This window comes from Scleropages formosus, chromosome 8 (genome assembly GCF_900964775.1).
Source record: "Scleropages formosus chromosome 8, fSclFor1.1, whole genome shotgun sequence".
NCBI lineage: Eukaryota > Metazoa > Chordata > Actinopteri > Osteoglossiformes > Osteoglossidae > Scleropages > Scleropages formosus.
Genome location: NC_041813.1, coordinates 14,123,550 through 14,140,158, shown reverse-complemented (window position 1 = coordinate 14,140,158; position 16,609 = coordinate 14,123,550). Strand labels below are relative to the sequence as shown.

The 16,609-nt window shown below is 45.4% G+C and overlaps 2 protein-coding genes across 2 annotated transcripts; one reads left to right on the top strand and one right to left on the bottom strand.

The window, feature by feature from the left end:
- Positions 1-570: 570 nt before the first annotated feature.
- LOC108935700 (transmembrane protein 42-like) lies at positions 571-16,110 on the top strand. The gene is made up of 3 exons (XM_018754506.2): positions 571-846; positions 12,164-12,310; positions 13,588-16,110. The coding sequence occupies exons 1-3, from the start codon at positions 667-669 to the stop codon at positions 13,729-13,731; spliced, it is 471 nt and encodes a 156-aa protein (XP_018610022.1). The 5' UTR covers positions 571-666; the 3' UTR covers positions 13,732-16,110.
- On the bottom strand, positions 4,278-9,731 carry LOC114911105 (uncharacterized). The gene has a single exon (XM_029254476.1). It carries the CDS (start codon positions 9,482-9,484, stop codon positions 4,286-4,288), a length of 5,199 nt encoding a protein of 1,732 aa, XP_029110309.1. The 5' UTR covers positions 9,485-9,731; the 3' UTR covers positions 4,278-4,285.
- Positions 16,111-16,609: the final 499 nt, after the last annotated feature.

Below are 16,609 nucleotides of genomic sequence, written 5' to 3'. Positions count from 1 at the left end.
AATATTAGCAACTAATAAATTAGAGTATTAAATAAAGTTTCTGTGTGATTGTTCTGTCTCAGACTTTAAACTTAAGCAATTTACGTCAAGGACACTTCCATCCCCTTGGACGTTTTTAGTAGGTCACCTCTTTGTTATTTAGTTCACTTAATTTCTGTGTTGTCTCCTGTGTACCATCTACTCTGCTGTGCACGGTTGTTTTATTGGTTATATGTAAATGGATCACTGAACAGTTCTGATGGTGTTTCCTTTTTTATTGCTTTATTTACGGTGGATGATGTGCGCTAGGTAGCACAGAATGAGAGAATATATTAACTCTAGAGCCACATGAAGATTTGACAACGTCATTTTAAGGAGTATTTGATCACATTTGGTCTGCAGTATCTGTGGTGCTGCAGCGTCATGCAGTTTCCTACTGGATCAATAAAGTTTTTTTGTATTTTTCCATGTATTTATGTAAAATTCAGTTCGTTGAAAACTACAAATCCCAAAGCTCCACAAAGACGGACCGTTGCCGATGGTTTGTGACGACAATGGCTAAACGTGATCTGATTGGTGGAACTGCTGGGCGGCTATAGGTAGGAAATACAGACAGTACAGCGAAGAAATGTGATGTTGTGAAATAGCAGCGATAGCAATTGTGTTGATTTCGCACCACCTTAGAAAATGTTCCCTGGTGTCTTCTATGCATTACTGGCTGGGTTTCTGGGAGCCGTCGCGTCTTCGTCAGCAAAGTTGTCTCTCGGAGCGGATTATCTCAAGGGGGTGTGTGAGACCGGCCTGAAGACCTGGGGCGGGGAGGAGAGGACATTGCGGCAAGCGAACGAAACGACAGCATGCGACTGGGTGAGACGCCGGCGACGCAGCGCGCGCGAGTCGTGTGAATAATGTACGAGGTAGGGCTCAAGCTGCCGCGCGTCACGCACACAGGTGTGCCCTCGAGGAGGTTCGGCTCGCTAACGGCGTGACGCGCACACCTCCCGCGCATCAGAAAGGTGGGCGGGCGGCCGGTCACGGAATGTATGACAGCTCGAGCCGTAAACCACGAACTGGCGCAGGTGTCATTTTTTTATTTTAAATAAATAAAGTAAAAGGGATGCGCGTTCCAACGGGAGGTTTACTAGGTTTACTTAAGAGTCACATGTCTGCACTCATCATGTCTAACTTAATGTATTGCATAAATCGTACTTTTGAGATGTACTACGTCCCTTTGCCAGCGTCTGCTAAATGAATAATCATGTAAATGTAAGCTTGTATTCGCTAGGACAGGATTCAAGAAGAACGTGCAGTGACCGTTAGCTCAGCTGCAGTACTTGCAGCACTATTATTTCTGCGATTACTCCTGATAACTGCATTTTACAGGTTCTCATCACGTGCACTCTGTCTCTGCCTTATGCCATTTTTAATATTGATTTACTCTTCTGTATTTCATAAAGTCACGTGCACACGGATTTATTTTCGAAATTCAGTTAACATAGGCAGCTGCTGTGGAACGGGAGGACAGGATAGTTTTCGCCCATTAACATTAAGTTAACACCTGTTTTCAGATTTTGGCACAAGATCCCAATCAGATTCACTTCAGGATTTTAACTTCTAGGCCATTCCAAAACTTTTTTTCTTTCCACCCATTCTGATGTTGAGATGCTTGTTTGTTTGGCATTTGCTCCATGACTCAATTGCTCTTCAGCTCATCTTATCTCCAGACCATCACACTGCCACCACCATACTTGAGTGTTGGTAGAACATTCTCACGCTGAGTTGCTATACATATTTGGTGTTTACCATATGTAACAGGCCCCATGCTGCCCATAAAGTTGTTCTTTTGACTCATCTGTCCATAGAACCTTATTCCAGAAATCTTGAGAGACATCCAGGTGCTTTTTGTGAACAGTAGAGGAGTATATTGGTCTTGCTTCTTCTCTCTTCTGGTCCAATCATATACTGTCTATACTACTGAAAAGATCTGATTAAATTTAATATTTAAAAACTGCAAAAAATAGTTTAAACCACAATGTGTAGAACTCAGTCAGTGTGCATCAGACTGAATCACTGGGGTGTGTACGTAATTTTATGTCATTGCAGGTCTGAATGCCTAGTGTGTGATGCTGTTTGTGTGATGTTTGTGTGCTAACAAGCCCAGACTCCATGCTGCAGAGCAAAAATGGCAGAAATAAAAGGCTATCATGGACCTGGAAGTTTACAAGGAACTCCTAGCAACCTTTCCACTCTACTGTTTCTTCAGCTAAAACCACCTTCTTCAAAAACAAACTACAGTCTGCAATTAGCAGACCCACATAGACTCTTTTCCACCTTCTCATCTTTCCTCTGCTCTCCTCCTCCTCTTCCTCCTATTCCTTCCTCTGTCACTGCTGACGATTTTGCTTTGTTTTTCTGAGACAAAGTCAGCTCCATCACAGACAAGTTTTTGGCATCCACCTGCCCCAATCCTGCTGGGCTTCCCTGCAATGTCAGGTTCTCTGTATTTAATCCCGTCACAAGCTGAAATCTCTGATCTCCTGCTGTCACACACAGCCATCACCTGCTCCCTTGATTCGATCTCTACACCACTCTTACAGGATATTTCCCCACAACTTACCTCTTTTATCTCCAATATCATCAACTCCTCACTCTTCCCTGACTACTTCCCATTTGCACTTAAAACTGTCCTCATTTCACCACTATTAAAGAAACCCACTCTGGATTCAGTCTGGCCAGAACAACAGGCCAGTCTCCCTCATCCCTTTTCTGTCAAAAACTCTGGAATGGGCAACGTGTGATCAGCTGTCTGCATTCCTCACATAGAATGATCTTCTTGATAGGTATCAGTATGGATTCAAAGCTGGACATTCCATCCAGACAGTTTTCCTGGCAGAATCAGATGCTCTCCAGTTAGCTAAAGCGGCCTCCCTCTCCTTGATCTTCAACCTCCTCCTCAACCTGTCTCCAGCATTCAACACTGTCAACCACTGGATTTTACTCTGGATTTTACAGCTTGGCATCAAAGGAACTACAGTTGAACCTCCCACATCATTGAGGTCAGGGGCTGACATGCACAAACGAAGCTTATCCAATAATTCAGCCTTTGGTTTAAGTTGATCACCTTCCTCGGTTTCTTGGAATCACTTTCTGAAACACTAGGAGCTTTATGTTTTGGAGCGATGATGACGTAAGGTATAACACACAAAGTTTGTGAGATAAACGTGAGACACAAGATTGCTATGTGGGAGGGTAACTTTTAAAATGTAGCCCACCCACTCGATTCTGATGTTTTTTTTTTTTTATTACTAGCATGGGAGGTGAATCGGTGGTGTCTACAACACAACTTTGGGATGCGTGTGCTGTTGCTCCCCCAATTGCGGGGTATGGCTCTCGCTAGGGTGAGGAGAGGCCCAGTTAGCGTCGTGCAGCTATACTGTTATACTACAGTCGTACAAACCTCCCATGCTTCACACACAGCAACCTCAGCTCCGCCTTCCTTTCCCCAAAAAAAACATTCACACCTACACAGGGACTGTCACAACATTCAGGTGAAATCAACCCAACAAACATTTAATATAAAACGTCCACACAAATAAACATTATAATAATTCACACCACCAAAGAAAACGAACACGTTTTTTTTCCTTTTATATGACTCAGTCTCTGGCACCGGCGTCGTCTCGTTGGCGCGCTTTAGTCTGGAGCTCCTTGTCCACCACCGAGGGAAATTCCCGCCGTTACTCACGGTTTTCGTGCAGTGCAGGAAACCGACAGCGACCTGTCCTCACAGCCACCCTCTCTCCAGTGAGGATGGAGCGATGATGGCGAGTCCTGGCGACGCTCTCTCCGGGTCTAGTCGCGCTGGCCAAACCCTAATCTTCCACTCCCCAACTCCGAAAAAAAACTCGGTCAACGCGGTGTCTCCCACACGTACTCCGTTCCCCCTCTATCCCTTGAACTCCTCCAAAAAAAACCTAACTGACTCCCCGCCGGCTGGTTGTCGCTCGCGCCGGTTTTTTTCACAAACCCCCCCCCCCGAGCGAGAACGAACCCAAAACTGCTCGTTCTCCTCGCCCGGTCTCAAAAAAAACAACTCCCCTTTCTCCCCACGTGGTGTTCCAACCCTCTTCCTCCTCCGTCTTCTCCCCCGGAACATCCCGCCCCAAACATCCAACTACGCGAGAACAAGTTGCGTAGGGGCTACACACTCTTCCCCCACCAAAATTTGTCATGTCCTAATGACAAGCAACCCACATCACGTCCCATCCTTTCAACATCATATTAGAACAGAATATACACATTCCCTTCAATCTATCCACTTGTACAAAGTGCTGGTGTATCTCCGGATAGGAGGTGAAGAGAAACTAGTGAAACCTTCCCCAACCTTAACTGAAATAGCTCTATGTGTGCTAACAGCTACTGTAGTGGGGCTCCCCAGCTTATCATAGGTGAGTCGGGCAGGGGCCCTTCTCAGTCGCTGAGGCCGCGCAGACCCCGCCGAGTTCTCTGCGACATTATCCTGTCCCTCACTCACTTCTTCTGCTGTCCGTACCCCAGCACCACACTCGACTTCATCTCCCGGAACATCCGTCCTACAAGTTGCAGTGGGTCCATCCACGTCCATCAGTGCCGGCCCCTCAACCGCAGTCATTTCCAGGCCTGAGCCATTCGTGAGAACATCCAGACCCAAATCCAGGTCAAAGAGTTCAACAGATCCACTGCTTAAAGGCTCTGGCTCCGGTGACCTCCTCTGAGGATAACAGTCATACCAGACCCCCGTCTCTTCTTCTTCTGAATCAGACTCAGGCTCCCTTGCACATTCCAGTTCAACCGCTGGCAAGCATGAGCGACCACAACTCTCATCTCTCGTTGTTTGGAGCCGCTTACTAGCCCTCCTTTTAAATTTGGATGCCTCTGTAGTCTTTTCAGACCGCCACCGTACCTCCTGCCCAATAGGCAGAATGTGATTGCGGTGCAGTACTTTCCCAGGGCCCAATTCACCCTCTGGCTTCAATCTGAACACAGGCAACCCAAGAAGTTGATCCTCCACAATATAAGGGGTGTCCTTCCAGCGGTCAGCAAGCTTGGCCTTCCCTTGTAGTCCAAGATTTCGAATCAAGACGCGGTCACCAGGGGCTAAAGGGCAGTAACGGACCCTCTGATCGTACTGTCGCTTGTTCCCTTCATTCCTCTTCTTCAGCACACTCTCAGCCAACTGATATGCAGCTTGAAGCTCACGCTTCATGTTTTTGACGTATCTTGTATAGGATTTGTTGGAGGTACCGTCACCCGATGCTCCAAATGCCACATCTACTGGCAACCTAACCTCTCGACCAAGCATTAGGAAATACGGCGAATAGCCGGTTGACTCATTCAGCGTGCAGTTGTACGCATGTACGAGATAGCCAATGTGTTTACCCCATTTCCTTTTGTCTGGTGCGTCAAGGGTCCCGAGCATATCAAGCAGAGTTCGGTTAAACCGCTCCGGCTGGGGATCGCCCTGAGGATGGTAAGGTGTAGTTCTTGATTTCTTTATGCCGAGCATGCCCAACAACTCATGGATGAGCCGACTCTCAAAATCCCTGCCTTGATCAGAGTGCACCCTCTTGGGTAGCCCATAGTGGATGAAGTATTTCTCCCACAGAACCTTAGCGACAGTTTCCGCCTTCTGATCCCTAGTTGCAAAAGCTTGAGCATAGCGGGTGTAGTGATCTGTAATCACAAGCACGTTGCAGAGGTTGCTGGAATCAGGCTCAATCGTCAAGAAATCCATGCAAACGAGATCCATCAGTCCATCACTGTGAAGATGCGACAACTCAGCAGCTCTCTTGGGCAGTGTTTTCCTCTGAATACACCTGAGACAGCTTTTACAGTACCTTTCAACCTGTGTCTTCATGCGAGGCCAATAAAACCTCTCTCGTAGCAGCCCATAGGTCTTCTCAAACCCAAGATGGCCTGACTGGTCATGTAGAGACTGGAGTACTGTCTCTCTGAACTCTTGGGGAAGCAACAGTTGCTGGCGAGGCGGCTTGTTGGGTGGCTTACTCATCCTGTACAATACGGAATTCACAACCTGTAACTTATCCCACTCTTTCAGCAGCAAAGACACATCAGGATGTCTCCCTTTGTTGGCATGTTCGGCATTCTTCTGATTAACCGCATGCCACACTTCGCCAATGCAGGGGTCTTTCTGCTGTGAATGTGAGAGGTCTGTTGGAGTCAGTTGGGGCAGCTGCTGAATATTCAGGAAAGACAAGTTGCAATAGGCTTTGGGTACCGCCCCTTTTGATGAGCCCATGAGATCAACAGCTCTGCAGTGACGATAGCGAGGTGGTCTGACTGAGGACATCTGGCAGATAGCTTGGACTGAGTCAGCTGGCATGGCCCCCCTCCCCTGAGATGCCTCAGGATGGACATGTGAGCGCCGTGACAAGGCGTCTGCCTCAACATTCTGCTTCCCGGGGCGATACTTCAGGCTGAAATCATATGTGGCCAGTTCCGCCAGCCATCGATGCCCTGCTGCATCCAACTTGGCTGTGGTCAGGACATAAGTCAATGGGTTATTGTCTGTGTGCACCTCAAACTTAGCTCCATAGAGGTAATCATGCAGCTTGTCGGTAATCGCCCACTTTAATGCCAAAAACTCTAGCTTATGGGTGGGGTAATTTTTCTCTGCTGGGGAGAGGCTTCTGCTGACAAAAGCCACAGGGCGCAGGCCCGTTCCCTGATCCTGATAGAGGACACCCCCCAAACCTTCTCTACTAGCATCAACATGTAGCACATAAGGCAGTCCTGGATTGGCGATGGCCAAAACTGGGGCCTCTGTGAGACTCCGTTTTAGCGTTTCAAAAGCTTTCTCGCAGTCCTCATCCCACCTAGGACCAAACGGCTCTGAAGGGTGGTGCCACTCCTTTGGACACAGACCTGATGTTGGTTTCCTTCCATCTTGAGAGGCAGTCTTAGCCCCTGCCACTCTTCTTGGTCCTCTAGCTACGATGCAGCCCTGCAGCAGCTGATTTAAGGGATAACAGACCTTGGAGAAATCTTTCACAAACCGTCTGTAGTACCCACAAAACCCAAGAAAAGAGCGAAGAGCAGTAATGCTCTCTGGGCGTGGCCACGACTTTACTGCGTCAACCTTCGAGGGATCTGTAGCAATGCCATCTCTGGACACAACATGCCCAAGGTAAGTCACCGAAGGGCAGCAGAACTGGCACTTGTCCAAAGACAACTTCAGTCCCTCCTCCTTTAGTCTGTCCAGCACCTTTAGAAGACGCTGCTCATGCTCTTCCAATGTTCGCCCAAATACAATGATGTCATCAAGATACACTAGGCATTCCAGAAGATTCATATCTCCTACAGTCCGCTCCATGACCCGTTGGAAGGTTGCTGGGGCCCTACATATCCCTTGTGGCATCCGCTCAAACTGGTAAAATCCTGCGGGACAGATGAATGCGGTCTTTTCCTTGTCTGCTGCGCTCAGAGGGATCTGATAATAACCACTTCTGAGGTCCAGCACACTGAACCACTGGCTACCACTCAGGCAAGCCAAAGCATCCTCCACCCGAGGGACTGTGTACTGATCAGGAATTGCTCTCCTGTTCAGGGTTCTGTAGTCCACACACATACGTATGGTTCCGTTTTTCTTCCGAGCCACCACTATCGGAGAAGCGTAAGGGCTCCGAGATTCTGAGATGATTCCAGCCTCCTTCAGATCATGGAGATGTTTCCTCACATCCTCTAGATCCCCTGGCGGTAAACGTCTAGAACGCTCTCTGAAAGGCGTTTCATTCGTCACTCGAATGTGGTGCTGCGTACTCTTAGCACACCCTACATCAAACTCACTGCAAGAAAAGACCTCTTTCCTCTCCATCATTTTCCAACACAGTCTATCCTTCCACTCAATAGGCACAGGAGAGTCCCCAAAGTTGAAAGAGGAGGGGGATAGTTGAGACATATGTGGCATCGTCTCCTCCCTACCTAGCCCCTTATTCATCACATCCACTGGGAATAGGTGCGCAATAGGCATTCCACGTTTTAATGTCACCGGCTGTTGAGACACATTCCTCAAAGTGACTGCGAGGTGACGGCACTGGACAGTTCCTGGCTCCTCTACAACAGGCATTACCAGCAGCCCTTCCGGGAAAGGGCCCTCCTCTGGGTGATCTACAACCACAGCCTGACTATTCAGGTGCCCAGGAAACTTTGGAGTGCCAATCACTGTAGCAACACCCCCTGGGGCCAGAGTGAAAGGCTTGCTCCTCGTGAACCAGACGGTCCCTCGCCTTTCCTCAGCCAGGCCGTCAGAAGCTTCCTGGAACTTCTCATATGCTTCTTTTATTACTGGGTGGACAGCAAGGGTAGCTAAGAAATTTCCCCCCTTTTGATTTATGCAAGACTGGAAGAGCCTCCTAACTATGGAGGTGTTTGTACCAATCACCACAGAAACCTCCCCTTTCACAACCGGGTCTGGACACACAAGCACAAGCGTTTCTATGGTCTCCACTACTCCAACTACGTCTCCAGTGAACTCCAGTTTCACGCACAGATAGCCATCATATGGATATTGCTCCACACTAAGGCTCCAAATCTCTAGGCACTCGATAGGGGTCAAAGGCAAGTGCTTCAAATACTGGTCATAGAAGGAGCGATACAGTAGAGTAACCTGGGAACCGCTATCGAGCAAAGCTTTAGCGTAAATGCCCTCAATTTGTACCGAGACAATAGCACTGGGTCCAACTAAACCCTCTGGCAATATAGCCTCCCTTTGCCGTAGCATATCACACCTGGTGGAACGTGTCTTCTCCGGGGCGGCAGGCCGTTCTATTTCCTGACCATTCCCCACTACCACAGGTACTGCAACATTTTCAGGCTGCACTGGTACGGGGGAGGGTGTAGCGCACCCCACACACCTAACCATTGCTGGAAGAGCAGCGTTCCCCACACTTTGCCTTGCCAGGATCATTTCCTCTTCTTCTCGGACATCACGGAGCAACTCTGTGAAACTTGGAGGAGGTTTAAGCTTATACATCGTTCGGATGCGCATGACAACAAGATCATGGGACAGAGCTCCTCGTGCAACCTGCTCAGTGCGAATTCGGTCCAGGTCGGCCACCTCAGCCCCACCTTTACGATGAACTGCATGCAACAGTTTGTCTAGACGGAACAAGTATGCTGATAGTTTCTCACCTTCCTGCTGGAATGTACCACGGAACCTTACCATGAGATCAGCCGCACTGTCTGTGGTCCCAAAAGCTGCCTCCAGGGCTTTGAGGTAATCATCGGCAGTGACAGAGGGGTTACTAACTCTTAAGCACCGGACAATTTCTGCTGCTGGCCCTTTGAGACTCTCAGCTATCCTCTGCTTCTTGACAATATCTGAACACTGCCATTCATCCAACTTGTGAGTGGTCCGCTCAGCCCAGGCATCATACTCTTCCTTTCCCGGTGGAGTTGGTTTCACACCGGAGAACAAGCGAAGTTTACGATAGCCGAGTCCGTCCATAGGCGTGGCTTGGCATTTCTCCACAAGTGAAGAGATGGCATCCACGAGTTTGGTGTTCAAGTCTGGAGCGACAGGTGGCGCTGGAGTAGGCCCAAACCAGCCTGAGACATCAGCTAGAGTCTTCCCTTCACTTGCTAGGAATGACAGGAATTTTGCCTGGAAACTGCCTCTTTCACCAAGTATTGGACATTCTTGGGTCTCACTGACATTAACCACCCAGGGCCCCAACTCACCTCCAACAGCTAACTGTTCAGGTATGTTAGCCTTAGTCATATCATTTCTGGTTACAACTAACACGAGTTAGTTTTCTCCAGCCTGTTCTAAACACCGTCCCCTTACCTTACAATGACCAAATACTCCCACCCCATCCAGCACCTTGTACACAGTCTCATCAGTAATGTCAACAGAAACCCCACTAAGCACGACAGCTTTTCTTACATCAATACCCTTGTCATTACACCATTGGACTATCTGCTTTGACTCCATGTTACAACAACTTTCCAGACATCAAACCACAAAATCATATCAAACAGACATCAAATCATACAAAAATATACTCACAATTACAGAAAACAGTAAATGGATCCCGGACGAGCCCCCAAGTGTAGCCCACCCACTCGATTCTGATGTTTTTTTTTTTTTTTATTACTAGCATGGGAGGTGAATCGGTGGTGTCTACAACACAACTTTGGGATGCGTGTACTGTTGCTCCCCCAATTGCGGGGTATGGCTCTCGCTAGGGTGAGGAGAGGCCCAGTTAGCGTCGTGCAGCTATACTGTTATACTACAGTCGTACAAACCTCCCATGCTTCACACACAGCAACCTCAGCTCCGCTTTCCTTTCCCCAAAAAAAACATTCACACCTACACAGGGACTGTCACAACATTCAGGTGAAATCAACCCAACAAACATTTAATATAAAACGTCCACACAAATAAACATTATAATAATTCACAACCACCAAAGAAAACGAACACGTTTTTTTTTCCTTTTATATGACTCAGTCTCTGGCACTGGCGTCGTCTCGTTGGCGCGCTTTAGTCTGGAGCTCCTTGTCCACCACCGAGGGAAATTCCCGCCGTTACTCACGGTTTTCGTGCAGTGCAGGAAACCGACAGCAACCTGTCCTCACAGCCACCCTCTCTCCAGTGAGGATGGAGCGATGATGGCGAGTCCTGGCGACCCTCTCTCCGGGTCCAGTTGCACTGGCCAAACCCTAATCTTCCACTCCCCAACTCCGAAAAAAAACTCGGTCAACGCGGTGTCTCCCACACGTACTCCGTTCCCCCTCTATCCCTTGAACTCCTCCAAAAAAAACCTAACTGACTCCCCGCCGGCTGGTTGTCGCTCGCGCCGGTTTTTTTCACAAACCCCCCCGAGCGAGAACGAACCCAAAACTGCTCGTTCTCCTCGCCCGGTCTCAAAAAAAACAACTCCCCTTTCTCCCCACGTGGTGTTCCAACCCTCTTCCTCCTCCGTCTTCTCCCCCGGAACATCCCGCCCCAAACATCCAACTACGCGAGAACAAGTTGCGTAGGGGCTACAAAAAAAATGTGTGTATATATGGTATAAAACGGTAAAATACATAATATTATACATATATGTATGCATTTATGACTTTCTAAACTTTTTTACGTTTACTTTTCATCTGCCACGCGCGTTGACTGCAGTGCTTCGCAGTTTCCTGCGAAGGCCTCCACAAGGCTGCAGAGATCCCTAAAAATTTCCATTTTATTGTTTGTTGCCAAAAAATTGAAGCCACGATGTGAAAAGCCACAATGTGGGAGGATCAACTGTACAATGAAATGGTTTGAGTCCTACCTATCAGGTAGATTCTACCAGGTGGTCTGGTGAGGCTCCTGATCATTCCCTCAGTTTCTGTCAAGTGGCATTCCACAGGGATTGGTACTAGGCCATCTACTCTTCACAGTCTACACCTCTACCTCAGCCCTGTCATCGCCTCCCACAGATTCTCCTATCACTGCTATGCCGATGATACCCAGCTCTTTTCCTCTGTACGAGCTGTTTGACCTTCCAAAATGTTCCCATATATCTCTCTTCTTTGTCTTTCTGCACTGGCTTCCTGTAGTGCCCACATCAAATTCAAGACTCTGGTTACGGCCTAAAAAAAAAAATCTACAGATCTACTCCTCGACAAGAACTGATCACTCACTACACCACAACCAGACTGCTACGTTCCTCTATCTCTGCCCCCTTGGTGGTCCCACGCAGAAGAGTGCCAAAATGAAAAGCACAAAAAGTTTCAGTTCTAGCTCCGATATGGTGAAAAGACCTCCCCATTTCCATCAGAAGTTTTAAATCTCTCTACGTTTAAGAAGGTTCTCAAAACTCAACACTTTCAGACTCACTTCTCTGCTGATCTCATAAGTGCATGATAAACATGTTTATGTTTAATTTCTAATAATTTTTTTAATAATGGAAAAGCCTTTTTGCAGTTACTCTTGTAACGTTTACCGGTTCATATGGTGGAGTGTAACAAGTTGAATGGATTATAGAATCACATTTTGAATCACCAAATCTTGCCTGTTGATGTAATGCACTCTGTTTTTCTCAGAGATGTACGTTGCTTTGAAGAAAAGTGTGTGCTAAATGAAAAATGTAAATGTGTGATTGTATTTGACTGGGAGAGTAATTGCAGGATTGGCTGTGTGTTACAGCTGCACATACCACTACGACTGCTATGTGGAGGACTGCTCTTTACATGTAATGCTGTCATGTGGACCTTCTTTGCCAAGGCGCTCAGGTACTCCTCTTCCTCAGCCAGAGCCACTGTGACAACCACCGCCTCCAACTTCATATCCTCAGTGAGTAGCTTTTCTGCATGGATCCCATTTGTTGGATCTGCTCATGTTCATTGCAACTGAGACACTCTGTTTCATCAGTGGTCCTCAATTTGCTAACGAAATTGGACCGTAAAAAGTAAAGTTTTTTTTTAAAGCTTTTAAAGAATCACTTTCAGTTTTCCATTTCAGCATAGTGTTCATTTAAATTAATTTAATTCTTTTGTTTTTTCAAATATAATTAGTATTTATTTAGTTAATGTGATTAAGCAGTATGAAATTTTTTCACTAGTTTATCTGTATATATGTTTGGTATTTTGTTTAGTTATCTATAATTTGCACTATCAATAGTTGTGAATAATGGTTTTTGTTAAACTTCATTAATTTTTTCTTTGTTGGTTTTTATTTTGTCACGTAAATGTTTATCTCTGTCTCCAGAAAAATTACTGGGAAGATGATCAGGAATCGTACATATTCTGATAAAGTCTTATACAGCTGCTTGTGTGATGAACATTGGTTCATATGGTGGAAAGAAACTAAACTTAAGAATCACGTATCTGTAGCTATGTCTCTCTTTCCGCAAATGTAGTGCAGACATTGTATTTTCTATGAGATGTATGTCGCTTTGAAGAAAAGAGTCTGCGAAATGAATAAATGTAAATGTAAATTTTAGGGGGGTGCGGTGGCGCAGTGGGTTGGACTACAGTCCTGCTCTCCGGTGGGTCTGGGGTTCGAGTCCTGCTTGGGGTGCCTTGCGACGGACTGGCGTCCCGTCCTGGGTGTGTCCCCTCCCCCTCCGGCCTTACGCCCTGTGTTGCCAGGTAGGCTCTGGCTCCCCGTGACCCCGTGTGGGACAAGCGGTTCTGATAATGTGTGTGTGTGTGTGTGTGTGTGTGTGTGTGTGTGTGTGTGTAAATTTTAGTATGAATTTCTGATTACAGCCTTGGTCCAGGGACATGGTTGAGCTTTTTTTGGTTCTTTTTGTCTTTTTTTTTTTTTATTCTTAGTAAGATGAAATCTCCTTCATATCTTTTTCATAGTGTTTAGGTTTGTCATATTACTGATAACAATAATAATAGTACCGATTTTAATAATTGCATTGTGTATTGAATACAGTGTAAAAAATCCTGAGATGGGATTCTGACATTGCTATATAACATGTGATGCTTTAATTTCCACGATCTATTAACTAGTGGTGTTGGGCCTCCATAAATTCATTTAGAATCGCTCAGAGACTGACATGTCAGTGTTACTGTACATTGTACAGGTTATGCTTCAATCTGCTTATTTATTTGATGCAGGCATTCTTGGGGCAGCTAATTTTTGGAGAGACCCATGCTGTTCTGTGGTGGGTGGGTATCTCCCTTACTTTGTCGGGGCTCCTGGTGCTGCATAAAACGGTGCCCCGAGATTCTGAACCAGCGAACGCAAAGAAAGAAGAATGAAAGCCACCACAGCGACCTAGGATGGCAGTCAATGATGAGGGTTCACTGTTGTGGCATCCAGCTCATCCCTCAGAATCTGTAGCATTTTCATGATTTTGTGGAATGTGTAACAACAGTGGGTCTTGATGAGTTCACAAAGAGCCTTTCATAAAGTATGCAAGTTGACAAGAAACCGAGTTAATTCTCATTACTCAGTCACTGTAAGTGACTTCATTCACAGTAGAATCATAAAACTGGTCCCTCCTACCTATCCTCAGCAGATTTGCTTCACCACGATGAGGTATTGCATTTTTATTTGTGACAGTGACTTGAATGGAAATTATTCTTGTATAGGCTGCTGCTCTTCAAAAGATGAATATATCCCCGAATTCCCTAGGGTGAATCCAAATATTGCAACTGTATCCTGTATACTTTGATAATCTGGACAAGCAAACCCAGCTGGAGAAAGCTGTATTAGTGATGCATAATTCAATTCTGAAGGACAAGGTTCACCACAGCGTAACCCCCAATATGCTGTATGATTAAAACACAAATAACTCTAAGGACTCAGGTAAGACTGTCAATGTTATTTCCTGGTTAATTCCTTGCAGGGTTGTAGCAGTTAAAATATTAGTCCTAAACCATGACCTGACCTCCCAGGGGCTGTGTGCCAATGGTTGCCCCACTGAAAGAGGTACGAAGTGGTGAATCTTGAAGTCAACATTTGTATTTTACCGATGTGGATACGCCAGTCTCTTTAAAAGGACCAACTTTGTTGTTCTGTCTTTCTGCAAATGATGTTGATAAGATCGTGGATAACATCATGAATACTTTAAATATCTTACGCATGCTGGGCAGGCTGTTAACTGTGCCAAAACACTGTGAAGGTTACTGGTGTAGGAAATGAATCTACACACAACTGAACACTGAAATGCAAATAACATTTATTTGTTGATTGCATTTTGCTGCAATTTTTGATACAATTACATTTGCATGCAATAAACACGCCTAGACGATGATCTTAAGAGCAATGTCATAGAGCAACGAACTCTAGAACACTAATAATATTATGTATAGCATATGATGAGAAATATTGTCAAAGTCTGATCAACCCAGTGAAAAGTGTCAAATCCCCCCAGTCCTTGAATCTGAGATCTAAGCACAATCTCAAGCCAGTCCTTCATATTCCAAAACATTTTTTAAACTTTCAAACTTCTCTCCATATTACATGTGTCTAATTTTTCCTGTACCCATAATTATTCTGTGGGCATTTTAAGAAGCATCAGCCTCACCAAATGCAAGTTGCTTCAGCACATGCTTCAGCCAGTTGAGTGCTGTGACGCTGCAACTATAGCTTGGGTGAGCTGCACATTCATCAGTGCATTGAACTGAGATATGTTCAAATCAAAAACTTAGCATTAACCAAGACCCCTGCTCTCTGAAGCAAATTATGCTTCTTATGTTGAGTGCTTTATTAGGACCTTCTCACTGGCACATTGGTAAATTGCCATACCTACACAACTAAGTTTGAACTGAGGTCCAATAAAAACAAATAGGCCCATGTTCCAGTATGATTTAGAATGATAGGGCACAACAACAAGCATGTTGTATCATCTGATGAAGCTTGAGGTCCTAGGACTGAAAGGAAGTGTGATGCTCACAATGCGGTTCTTTTAGGAAATGTGCCCAAAAGTTCGCTCTATCCAGTGTTGTGTTTTGTAGGAGAAACAGGGCGACTGGTTAAGATGAAACTGAGGAAAAAGGGGCAAATCAAAAAGCTAAAGTAACTCCAAATTACCCTCTACAAATTAAATAGTTATAATTCAAGTGTGGCTTGCATGACTACAAAGCTCAAGCCTCCTCTTATCCAACCTGATTAGTGTGCTCAGTCAACAAGATGAAAACTGCATATCATGAATCCTGTTAACTGCGAATCATCTCATGTACCAGTGTCTCTACATGTTTGTCTTTTTGGACACAAGTCTTCCAAGTTGGCCAGTTAGCATGTAGAACAGGAGATAGCAGTAGGCATTGGGTGGCCCAGTCAAAGCTGCAAGAGGCACCACAAAGGACTTCCTAGGAGGTCTGCTGCAAAAACATCACAAATTGATGAGGTTCACCAGAATCTTTCCTTTTGCATGTGGCATGATACAGTTCTGCTGCTGAGCCTCGTGACAGCAAGGGTACCAAATGACCATGACATCCTCTTATCAAACAATAAATACACACAAATACGATGGTTCTGTCCAAGTCATGCTAATGTGGCACAAGTTTTCAATGCCTTGCATGGAACTTGTTTAAAACTGCGTTTCAATAATGTGTAAATATGTAATTTTTATTAAAGCAGTTTTTAAACCAATCTCTTTAACTTATGTCATGCTTGAGAGAGGAATAATATTGGCAGTGCTTGAAATAAACTTGCACTTATAAAAGTGAAAAATGCCTGAATGTGTTCTTTGTTAGTCAAAGTTAAAAAAAAAAATGGAGGTGCAGATGCTCTGTACCACAGGGTGTGTTCTTATCAAAATATACAGCAGAAGAACTAGATTTCCTACTAGGAATGCAGAAGCAAAACAAACATTTATGAAGTCAAAAGTTGAACTGACAGTTTGATTTATGTGCATTTCACAATCTGGCAACAGTCTATTTACATGATATTATAAATGTGCTTATTCATATCTAGTGTCACTGATTGTGTCTTATCCAATATATCAAATTTATTTTCACAGATACTTAAGATGTCCTTTTCTAAAGTGAAGCACATTGTAACAGATTCTTCTCACAGGATCAAACCTCGTCTCAGTTTTTTTAACTAAAAAGCAAAGTTTATTTGTAAGAACACAGGATTGGAACGTGATTTGGGGGAAAAGTCAAAAAAGGGTAAATGTGGCAGTGACTC

What these genes read in the sequence shown, in the direction of transcription:
- LOC114911105 (XM_029254476.1), bottom strand. Translation starts at nt 9,484, where the DNA reads ATGGACGGACTCGGCTATCGTAAACTTCGCTTGTTCTCCGGTGTGAAA.
- LOC108935700 (XM_018754506.2), top strand. Translation starts at nt 667, where the DNA reads ATGTTCCCTGGTGTCTTCTATGCATTACTGGCTGGGTTTCTGGGAGCC. An exon ending in AAACGACAGCATGCGACTGG is followed by an intron (nt 847 to 12,163) that starts GTGAGACGCCGG and finishes TGTGTGTTACAG; the next exon opens with CTGCACATACCACTACGACT. An exon ending in CCTCCAACTTCATATCCTCA is followed by an intron (nt 12,311 to 13,587) that starts GTGAGTAGCTTT and finishes TATTTGATGCAG; the next exon opens with GCATTCTTGGGGCAGCTAAT.